Source organism: Cajanus cajan, chromosome 3 (genome assembly GCF_000230855.2).
Source record: "Cajanus cajan strain Asha chromosome 3, NIPB_CcT2T_4, whole genome shotgun sequence".
NCBI lineage: Eukaryota > Viridiplantae > Streptophyta > Magnoliopsida > Fabales > Fabaceae > Cajanus > Cajanus cajan.
The window spans coordinates 81,270,880-81,283,279 of NC_138519.1; the positions used below are offsets into that span (position 1 = coordinate 81,270,880).

General features: G+C 34.5%; 1 protein-coding gene across 2 annotated transcripts; it reads right to left on the reverse strand.

The window, feature by feature from the left end:
* Positions 1-1,423: 1,423 nt before the first annotated feature.
* Positions 1,424-6,220, reverse strand: LOC109808732 (DEAD-box ATP-dependent RNA helicase 37). Of its 2 annotated transcripts, XM_020371849.3 has the most exons (7): positions 5,798-6,220; positions 5,018-5,723; positions 4,860-4,943; positions 4,521-4,763; positions 4,083-4,250; positions 3,285-3,398; positions 1,424-2,385 (listed from the first exon to the last, which is right to left on the reverse strand). In XM_020371849.3, the coding sequence occupies exons 2-7, from the start codon at positions 5,711-5,713 to the stop codon at positions 1,903-1,905; spliced, it is 1,788 nt and encodes a 595-aa protein (XP_020227438.1). In that variant the 5' UTR covers positions 5,714-5,723; positions 5,798-6,220; the 3' UTR covers positions 1,424-1,902. The 2 variants fall into 2 exon arrangements, with proteins under 2 accessions (XP_020227438.1, XP_020227436.1); XM_020371847.3 differs by having other exon boundaries at positions 5,018-6,220.
* Between the last annotated feature and the right edge of the window lie 6,180 nt (positions 6,221-12,400).

The following is a 12,400-nucleotide window of genomic DNA, read 5'->3' on the forward strand; positions in this document are numbered from 1 at the left end:
TATATGTATATATATATATATATGTATATATATATATATATGAGAAATGATCCATTTACTTTAAGAGTAAGTCTACTTAGACTTATTCCGTTCAATAACTTATATTCTACATCAAATTTTAACGATCTAATCGTTGAATTTAAATTCTTAATTCATAGATCAAATTTGTAAATTTTTTAAAATTTGAAAACCATTTGATACTTCATTTCATAATTCAAATTGATAGATAATCATAAAATCATTTTATACATTGATTTGAATTAATGAAATAAAGTATCAAATAATTTTCAAATTTTCTAAAAATTTGTAGACTTGATCTATACATTAAGAACTTTAAGTTCAACGGTTCAATCGTTGAAATTTAATGTAGAATATGAGTTATTAAGAGAGATCCGTTTATTGTAGGAGTAAGTCTACCTAGACTTACTCTATTCAATAACTCATGTTTTACATCAAATTTCAATGATTCAACCGGTGAATTTAAAGTTCTTAATGCATAGATCAAGTCTGCAAATTTTTAGAAAATTTGAAAATCATTTAATACTTCATTTCATTAATTCAAATTGATGGATAATCATAAAATTATTTTATATATTGATTTGAATTAATGAAATAAAGTATCAAATAATTTTCAAAATTTTAAAATATTTGCAAATTTGATCTATGCATTAAGAACTTTAAATTCAACGGTTGGATCGTTAAAATTTGATGTAGAATGAGTTATTGAACACAGTAAATTTAGGTAGATTTACTCTTGGAGTAAACGAATCCCTCCTCGTATATATAAACACAAAGGTCAGTATCAGAGTAATAATTTAGACTCCAAAGATTCCTAATTTAAATAATTGTAAATTGTCCACGTACGGTTAAATTTAGAATAGGAACAATGTTTCACCAGATCATCACTCGTCGCGATATTAGTTTATGAAGGCTACCATAATCATTCAGATGTAGCCATGCAAATATTTTACTATGAAGACAAAGTAATCCTCAATAAACAAGCATAGCAAGGTGTCACTGCCAAACCTAAGTTTTCTTTTCTTAGTTTTTCCCAACCCTTAATGCATGCTTGTACTATTTTATGCTGAGATTGTGTATACATATATATTTAGTGATCTTTGTGGAATATCTCGAGCAAAATCTCTATCTCTGCGGCTTACAAGTATTGGCTGTTCAGATCGGGCTGATTGTCAAATCTAATAACATTCAAAGACCAAAATGGTTCAATTAAAATTGAAGAAACCAAAATTAAGATGAAAACTTCACTTACGCTTTTTTTCTTTAAAAAAATGACAATTTAGAGTGATAGGTACAATAAACTGTAGTGCTGATGTGTTTTAAAACCACTAAGTTAAAATACAATGATTATCCACTTGCCCATTTTCGTTCAACCAAGCATACCCTAAATACATAAGAAACACTATGAACAAATATAATACTTTTCATTCATTTCAGTCACGACTCAAATATTACAAAATTTTAGCCCATCAAAATGGGGAAAGTCAATGACAAAATATATTGGATATAAACATGATCAAGAGATAAATAGATACGACTGTAAAGAAAAGCCCCACCTCTCCTATCGCATTTTATACAACCCTTTCTCCCACCAAAATGAAAGTACATAAAGTTGTTAAAAAGAACTCCTAATTTGTCGGTAATCGCCGTTGCCAACACCTATTGATATGGCACGACCTCTACTGATGTGGTAATGATACCATATCTCCCTTAGCGATTATCATTGTAAACTGTACAAAATGACGTTGGCTTGAAACACAAGGAGGGTAAAAGTAAATTAAAGACCATAAACTTGGAACAGAAGACAAAAAGGGGGAAAATCCCCCTATAGGTGGTATGTCTGCACCTAATACCCAAGTATATAATGCTATCAGACATTGAAAATCAGTCCCATGCACTGGTTACCCCAGGACCGTATCCTCCAGCATACCCACTTGGAGCGCCATATCCACCATTGTTTCCTGCACTGTAGTAATCAGAACCACCTCTACTAAAAGAACCTTCCTTTCGAATGTCACGAGCACCAAAACGACCTCCTGATCGCCGATTTCGTCCACCACCAAAGGTAGAGCGAGCAGCATATCGTGAGAGCCAATCAGGTACTTCTTGATTTGATTCTTGCATCAGATCTGCTAAAGCCCTTGCTAGGGATGCATTGTTGTCATTAAAGAACGCAGTTGCAAGGCCTTTCTTTCCTGCTCGCCCTGTCCTTCCAATACGGTGTACATAATCATCGATATCATTAGGAAGGTCGAAGTTAACCACATGGGCAACATGAGGAATATCAAGACCACGTGCAGCCACATCAGTTGCAACCAGTATGGGGGTGTTACCACTTTTAAATGACCTCAATGCCAATTCTCTTTCCTGCAGCCATTGTACAAATGATAAGCCCAAATACACATGGACAAACAACATAAAAACTAGTAAATAATATAATGTAAAAACCTTTCAAAAAATTATAATTTTAACTACATTTAACCTGAACAAATGATATTTGTGAGCTTCCGCTTCAAACAAATAGTAAACTCAAAGACTAGGATTTTGGTCTATCCATTAACTTGACCTCCAATGTTTAACAGAAGTATTAACGTGGTACTCTGCAGCACATCCACGCCATCACTTTTGTTAAATGTTGGATGTAAAATTCACAGTTGAACCAAAATTCCACAATTAAAACAATGTACATGCCAAATTTGCAGGGAAAAAAAATGGTGGAGACAGATTGGATAAATGACAAGAGCAAGGGGACTAAATATTACAATACAAAATAAGTAATTTATACTACACATGAATAGTGGCCCATTAACTATTTTAATTGTACAATTTTGGTCCATTTGTTAACTTGACATTTAATCCACTCCAATATATTAAATAAGATCACAAGAACGTTTTTGGGGACTTCTCTTTAATGAGAGCGTTTTTAAACGTTTTTCTTTTGTGAGAAAATTTTTAGGATTCTTTTAACTTCTTAGCTATTTCAATTTTTATTTATTTAATTTATTTGTAAATTAAATTTTAATATTTTTAAAAAAATTATCAATAATTAAAAATAATCCGGTATCACAATATAAATTATTTATCATAAATTTAAAATATAATTTTTATATAGTATTTATTTGTATATATAATAATTATTATAAATTTGTTATATATAATAAACATTTTAACATGTGCGATACACATACTAAAATACTAGTACAAAGTAATTAGTCTACATCTTCACACAAATACAAAGGCAAATATAGTTATACAACAAACCTAACCTGCTGTGTCCTGTCACCATGAATAGTAGTTGCTGGAAAATTATTACGACACAACCAGTGCTCTAGAGCATCAGCTCCCTTCTTTGTCTCCACAAAAACTAAAGTCAAGGCTTGCTGCAGAATACAAAGTTATGCATGAAATTCGCTTAGGTAATTTAGCAATAGCATTTGATTTCAGAGAGAAAGAACATATCCATACAATGAGAAAATAGAAATTCATACAATAAATTTACCCCACACACACATATGCAACTATCAAGAAGAAACACTTGACAGTTGACACAACTAAAACAGATGGAAAATGAGTAGAAATGCCAAGAGGTTTTAAGGCAACATAATACATGTTATCTTGTATTGGCCTAAATATGGTCATGCAAGACAATTATATTGGGTTGATCAGTGTAATCCAGAAAAAAAAAAAAAAAAAAAAACCCAAATTAGGTCCAAACAGTTTCAGGGACAGTACTAATATTAGGTATACTTTAAATGCTTTCGGTTTGCCAAAATACTGTTACAGGAGTCACAAATTAGTAAAGAAAAAGAAACTTGTAATCATAATCAATCAACTTAGGGAAATTATGCATCATTGGCTTCATTGCATAATCCTCATTTCAATTGACCTGGAAGTTGGAACATTTTCCCATGATCAATGCATGTCGGGATCAGTGTTCAGCAACTGATTCAAGCCAACAACTTGAATAAGCCCTTGGAAATGTGCATTTCTTTATATTCAATTGCTAAAAACATAAATATTAAGTTTTACACAAGTAAAATACGCTTTCTGTGAACTCACAATACCTTTCCTTGTACACCATTTGCCCTCTGAGCATGAAGAAGATCCATTAGGTGACTTCTCTTGTCAGACTCTTGAACATACTCAACTCTTTGGACAATTAAGTCGGTACTTGAGCCAACTCTTCCAACAGTCAGAAAAACATAATTTGAAAGGAAATCAGAGGCTAGTCTCTACATATAAATCACAACAAAATTAAAAGATGAAATGAGGAAGCTATATATCCAACAAATAATATTCACGTGCATTAATTAGACTTCTCAAGCCACTTATCACCCCAATTGAAATTAGAAATAGCCATGATTTAATTCTAATAGTGTTAATCTTTCTAAGAATAAAGGTGGAAGGAGTATTTAAGAGGAACATGCATCTCATAATTAATTAATAATTACAAGTAACATGGTAAGGTGAGGCACCTCCCGCTAACATAGAGAATATCAAACCTGTATCTCTTTTGGAAATGTGGCACTGAACAACATAGTCTGTCTGGCACCTGGTGGAGGCATGTCCATTTGTTCCACAATCTTCCTTATTTGTGGCTCAAAACCCATATCCAGCATTCTATCTGCCTCATCCAAGGCCAGATATCTAATCATCTGCAATGAAACTCTAGCTCTCTCCAGCAAATCTACCAATCTACCTGGAGTTGCTACAAGAATATCCACCCCTCTCTCGAGATCCCGTAGCTGGAAAATGATTTTAGTTAGAATATATAGCAAAAGGCATCTATCATAGTTAGTTGTAATAAAATAAATCAAAAGGAAAGAGCAAGGAAAGAAAACCTGCTGGTTTATTGGAGCTCCACCATAGGCAACAACAACCCTAACCCCTGTCTGGTACGCAAATTTCCTAGTCTCTTCATGTATCTGAAACAAAATGAAATATTAACTTGCATGGATAATAGTAATAAAGAGCGAATATTATATAAGAAGGTACTAACTTGCATGGATAACTCTCTGGTTGGAGAGAGAACAAGGGCAAGAGGATAAACTGTTCGAACCCCACGAGGAGGCCTTTGCTGCAAGGGTTGGCCTCTCATAATCCCACTGATAATTGGGAAACAAAATGCAGCAGTCTTTCCAGACCCAGTCTGCGCACAAGCCATCAAATCACGACCCGAAAGGGATATGGGTATGGCATGTCGCTGAATAGGCGTCGGCTTCACATATTTGCACCGTCTAATGTTCTTATTAAGCGCTTCGCCCAAGTCAATCTCCGCAAAAGTATTCACGGGCGGTGCCACGTTTTCACCGCTCGTCTCCACCGGAATGTCTTCGTACGCATCGAAATTGATTCCCGTATTTTCCTGCTCGCCAAACGCCTCCTCTGCTTTTTCCTCCTGGTCTCCGAAGGGGTTCGCTTCGCGGCGGTCCCAACCAACGCTTGTGTTCCCCCAACCGTTAGCGTGCGGCGGAGCACTCCACCGTGGCCCTGCATTATTATTATTATTATTATTGGCAATCACATTGGACGGTGCAGGTGCAGGTGCAGGTGCAGGTGCATGGGATTCTGCTGCTGGTGCACGGTTCCTAAGATGCGGAGGCACATAAACAGGGCGCGAAGGAGCTGTGGAGTTGGATGTTCCTCCATTTTCAGCTGCGGAATTCACAGCTAAATCAGCCCATGAAGTTCGCATGCTTGTCACCCTGATCATGCAATTCAAACACTTTCAAGTTCAAAAGCTAAGGCGCGAATGATGACGCGGAAGAGAGAAGAGAACCTGTATTGGGATTGGGAATACTAAAACCCTGACTGAATTGGAGACGATTATTGACGAAGATTGAGAAACCCTAAACGCCTTCAAACTTGGATTCAATGGGATGGATACAAAAATATCTTTCTGCCTTAGGATGCGCCTCCTTTCTCTCTCTCTTTTATTTTTATAAATGGCCCTTTCTCTTTCTGTTTCTGCTTCAAAATCAAAATCAAAATCAAATCCAATCCAATTTAAGATGCGCTGTATCTAACTGTTGTAGCTGCCGTAAAAAATCAACTCATATTCCATTCTTAGTTCCCAACCATTCTTAGCTCCCCAACCCCAATATTACACTAAATCCATTATTACCTAAATCTCCGTAATCCCAAACTTTCTCCGCCTTCACTTAATTTCGCCTCAATTTTTCTATTTCAAACTTCTACCTACTACTTTCTTTCAAACTTAGTATATACTACCTTATAAATAAAGTTTCTTATTTCTTTTTTAGCCAATTTAGTGATTAAAATTAAACATTTTTAAAAATTACAAAAACTTGTTGAGTAACTAGGATAATAAATATTTAATCACATAAATTATTATATCTTATTTTTTTTTATCATACTATAACATTATGTTGTAGTTTATTATATATTTTATTTTATTAATTAATTGATATATGTTGATGCGTTGTTTTAATGTTCTAAAACTTTAAAAATTAAATTTTTTTATAAGTTTAATTGTTTAGATATTGTCTTAGGCTAATGTTAGAGTTGACGAAGTTTATGAAAAAGTATATATAACTTAAGACTTGAATTTTGTAAGTACATATTTTTAAGCATTTCATAAAGAAGTTTAGAGAAAAAGACTCTAGAGCCAAAAGAGATCTCTCATCCTTCTAACTTCATAGGAGAGCTTTGATCCTTCCTTGAAACTTAAATTGAGTTACTGAGTTGTGATTCGAAACCAAGAGCTAAGAATCAGATACTTGTAGTTGTATGATAGGAACCCAAGAGGTCGTGTTCTCCATTGTTCTTCCTCCTCTTCTTCTTTTCTAAGAGATTCGAGATAAGAGAAGCTTCTAGATTACTCTTTATGATGTTACATGTGTTGATTCTTTTGTTGATTTGTCCATTGGTGGCTTTGAGGGCTGAATTTTTAAAATAAAGATTGGTATTCTTGGTATTTTGTTGTTATCAATAGAATGAAAAAGAAATTGTTAATCTTACTTCCTTGAGTGGTTGCATGTTGCTTTAATTGATGAATCTGAGTTGACTAATATGTATGTATGTATGTTGAATTTTGGGTTTTTTTTGGTGAATTATGGGTGAATAGAGGTTTGTGAGATCCCAAATTGCAATTCTTCAAAGTGTAAAAATCACCATCGCCCCAAGTGCAGCATCATGGCACCACGCATAAGTGATTTAGGGACTCATTGTCTTAATTATGTCGAGCACAAGATGAGTGATGTTGGACATGAATGACTCGAAGACTCTCTACATGATTTTTTGTCGGGTGTGAGTGAATCAAAGGTTTTTTGTCTCATTTTCAATGGGTGTGGGACAAGAGGCATCAGACGTGAATGAGCCAAAGGCTATTTTGGCCAGGTGTGGGATAAGTGGTGTTGGGCGTGAGTGAGTCAGAGGCTCTCTACTGCATTTACGCCAGACATAAGATTAGTGACATTGGACATGAGTGTCTTAGAGATTGTCTATCTTAATTATTTGATGTCAAATGCAAGCTTGATCATGTTGGGCATGAGTGTGCTGAATGAATATGATGATTATGAGCAATTATATAAGAATGATCAAGTTGCTTTAATGTTGAAAGCATGTTGTTGTGTTGAGTTGTATGTGATATGCATGAAGTATGTTGTTGGGTTGAGTTGTATGTGATATGCATGAGACATGTTGTTGTACTATGTTGTGAACATAGGATTAGAGGAAAGGTGTTGCTTTAAAAGTTGAAATATTCTATTGTGTGGATATGTGTTGTGGTGCTCTGTGAGTCTAATTATTGAAAAACCTTCTTGAGTATTATTGTCTCTTGAAGTGAAGTATTGAGTCTCCCTATGTTCTTAATTGATATTGTATGCGGGCTAGGTCGAACCATACTAGTTTAAAAGCAGCCAATTTGAGTAAGGTATGAGTCGAGGCACAAAATCTTTAACTAATTACTGGAAAGGTGTGCAATATATGGAGAGTAGTCAGTAAGTTAATTCCATATAGGCTTAGTTGATGCACATTAATGTCGTTGTAGATCCATACCCAAGTTGTTTTATTTTGACAAAGATGTTGACCAAGCTCAAGATGAAAACTTAGTTTATGTTTATATTTTGATGATTACAAAGAGTCTCTCATGTATTAAGAGTGCAAATTGTATTGATGTGTGTTTATGTTTTTTAGACATGTTTGCTTTGGGCATTATGAGTAACTTAGTCAAATATTTCTTGTTATATGTTGTTTGATGATGAAAATATTTTCAAATTGGTTTTAAACTTGAAAAATTGAGAATCGAGTTTGTCACTCAAAATAATCGATTATCCACTTGAAATAATTGATTATTTACACTATGTTTTCTCATTCTGAGAAACTCATTGTAATAATTGATTCACTGTGCAATAATCAATTATTTTAGAGATAGCTCTCTGTAATAAACAATTATTCTAGCAAATAATTGATTATAGTGTTCTAGATTGGTTTCGAAATTCACCAAGAACAAAATAATTGATTATCCATGAACATAACCAATTATTTCAGTCAAAGAATTCTATAAATATCAATTTTTAAACTTAGAACTTATCGATATGAAAAAACTTGTAACTTTGTTAAATCTCTTATTTAAAAAAGGCTTTTTGAACTTCTTTGTTTTTTGTTCGAAAGAATTCTTTGATCTCTTGTGGGTAATTTCAATCTGATTCACCTCTTTAATTGATTGTGTATCTATGTGAATTCGTTCTATAACTCTTTTTTATCATTGTTCTTGAGTAGGTTTCTCAAGATTAAAGGTTTTTTAGTGGGTGACTACAAGAAACATTTCTTGAAGTTCAATACATGGGTTTATATTTAGGATTCTAGGAGTTTATTGCATGTGTGTGTAATTGTAATACTCTAAATCTAAAGATAGTAAAAAATCTCAATCAGGTTATTGGGGATTGGATGTAGGTCATAGTGGTGGTGACCGAACCAATATAAATCCTTGCATATCAAATAGGATTCAACATATATTTTACTCTTAAATTTAGAAATCAATCTCAACATTACCTCTTATACCATCTAAATTAATAGATTTCTTTGGAAAGATTTTATAAAAGTTTTTGAAAATTAAAGATCATAAAAATAAATTTTTAAATATCCAATTCACCCTGTCCTAGATAAAGCCATATTTTCTAATACGAGATACTAGACTTTCCTAATTTGAGTGGCAAAATCCAAGAAATTGTGTTGTCAATTGATATCTAAATTTGTTGTTGATCTAACAAGCCAAAAAAATTATATTATTAAGTTGGTTTAGTGGGGTTAAGTTACTTATACTGCTTACTTGTGTCATAAGAGATCTCTTAGTCGAAATGCATGATGACACATAATGTTATTGTGTTGCTTAATTGTTGTCTTGCTAAGATCGTTGTGTTGTTAACAATGTTGCGTTGTTAAGTTGTGTGTTGTTCATATGCTAAGAGATATAATGATGGATTGCATAATTATGTTGTAAGCCGAAAAATTGTTAAGTTCAAAAGTTATGTTGTATGTTGATTGACGCCAAACTGGGCCTTGGGCCGGTGTTGTGTTTGTGATGATGAAGTTGTTTTATATATAGTTATCTTATTTGCTTTCTATATTATGTTGTTTTTAGTTTATGAGCTTACCCTTACATTCCTTACTGTTGAACTATGATGATCATATTATTATAGGAGTAAGATAAGATTAGGTCGAAGCTAGGGATGACAAATAAACTTGTACCCGTGGGTAATACTTGAACTCGTCCCGACTTTGACGGGGAATACCCAATTTGACCAAGTACGGGTACGAGTACGGGTAAAACCCAGTATATTAAATCAACTACGGGTATATACTTACCCGTCCTCGTCCCCATCCTTGGTTTAATACTCACCCTCGATATAATTATGTTAAAGAATTTTAATATTTTATTATGTGTGATTATTTATCATAATGTGAAACATTTATAGTTATTTAATTATTAGGAAGTCTATTGATTAAAATATGAGATAGAAAAACAACCTGATTATAATTGTAATATAATATATATAAAAAATTAAAATATCGTGTATTTTTTTACAATTTTTTTTTTGACTGGTACGGGTACAAGTACGAGTAGGATACGGATACGAGTATACCTGATACTCAATGGGAACGGGGATGAGGACAAAAATAATATACTCGACGGGTACATGTACGAGTACGGGGATGAGTTTGAGTTGTAGGGACGGAGACGGGTATCATGAAACCCGTACCCGACCCGCCCCATTGTCATCCCTAGTCGAAGGGTGAGTAGGATTTTCAGGTGACATGTTGTAGACAGCGATGAATTTATCGATGTTGTTCTAAGACAACATATGTATTGTAATTGTTTGACTTGCAACTTAGGATTTTATGTTTTACAATTGGATAATTGTGTGTGTATATTTATGTATGTATGTACAAGATTTTGATGTAATCCCACCAAGAGATTTTTATTTATGTTTTCAACTATTTATTTCTACACACACACACATATATTGTTGTATGTATATCCAATAAGTGTTGCATGTTAATTCTAAGTATTTAGATTTATGTTTTATACTACTTAGTTGTTGAACTGTAAAATGTAGTGACATGTTAGGTCGTTACACATATCATATCTTATTTTTATAACAAAAGATAAGATTTTATTTTATTTTGATTTATTATTAATTCTATTACTATTTACTATTTATAAGATCCAACTTAAAATAATTGTGTATTTTTTTATATAAGACCCGATTCATGTTGTCTCATATATTAATTATTTTTAAATTAAAGTATCCCTAATTAAAGTTTGTAATAAGCTTGGCAGCCGCAGGAATAATCCCCACCTCTTGAAAGAGTTTGCATATATATATACGCATAAGAGTAACCTAATTACAGCAAAATTACAGCGTAATTATAGTAGCAAGAATCTCTAACAGATTTCCTAAAATTGGCTCCTACTTAAATGACTAGATAGCCTGTGATTGAGTTGAACAAATCAACGCATAATCTGCTATGCTAAATGTAACGTGATCAAATCAGTTAGGATCTCATATGTTTGCAACATATCTCATTACCCCCCCCCCCTCAAGTTGGAGTATGGAGGTTTTGAATACCCAACTTGCTCAACAAAGAGTGAAAATGAGACCGACCAAGAGCTTTAGTGAATATATCGGCTAGTTGGACATGTGTAGAAACGTAAGAAGGTCGAATGATCCCATTCAGAATTGCATTACGGATAAAGTGACAGTCTACCTCAATATGTTTAGTACGTTCATGGAAGACAGGATTCTTCGCAATGTGTAGGGCAGCTTGGCTATCACAGTACAACATGATAGGTTGGGAATGGGAAAGTCCAAGACAGTACAACAAGCTTTTCACCCATTTGAGTTCACAGGTTGTGGTGGCCATAGAGCGGTATTCAACTTCAGTAGAGGAGCGGGAGACTGTGTGTTGTTTCTTGGTCTTCCAAGAAATGGGTGAGTTACCCAACAACACAAACCATCCTGTGAGGGATCTCCGGGTCAAGGGACAAGTAGCCCAGTCAGAGTCACACCACCCATAAAGAGTCAAGTCACTATCCTTACGTAACACTATGCCTTGGCCTGGGTTCCCTTTCAAATAACGAACCACCCGAAGTGCAACATTCCAATGGTCTTGTTGTGGATTTTGCATGAATTGGGACAAAATGTGAACACAATATGATAACTCAGGTCTAGTGAAACAAAGATAGATGAGGCGACCAACAAGACGTCGATATTGCTCAGGATTTGAAAGAGGCTGCCCCGTAGCAAGAGCTAAATGATGATTTTGCTCCAAAGGTGTAGGAGCTGGTCTGGCGCCTAAGAGACTAGCTTCATTGATAATGTCCAAGGCATATTTTCTTTGGCACAAGAAAATCCCTGTAGCAGATCTGGCCACCTCGACCCCAAGGAAGTATTTGAGTGGCCCCAAGTCTTTCATATGAAAACAGGAATGCAAATATGTTTTGAACTGACCAATAGCAGCATGGTCATTTCCAGCAACAATAAGGTCGTCCACATAAATCAGGACCACAATGTGAATAACATCTCTATGCAAAACAAACAATGAGTAATCAGATAAGGATTGAGTGAAACCATAAGTCTTAAGTGCATGACACAGCTTGGCAAACCAACATCTAGGAGCTTGCTTGAGTCCGTATAGGGATTTGTTCAGCTTACAAACCATCCCAGGCTGAGAGACAGTGAAACTCGGTGGCAGTTTCATAAAGACCTCTTCTTGTAAATCTCCATGTAAGAAGGCATTGTGAACATCCATTTGATGCAGCTCCCAGTTCTTTGATGCAGCTACAGCTAACACTACTCTCACTGTCACCATTTTGGCCACCGGAGCAAAAGTCTCGGAATAATCAATCCCTTCCACC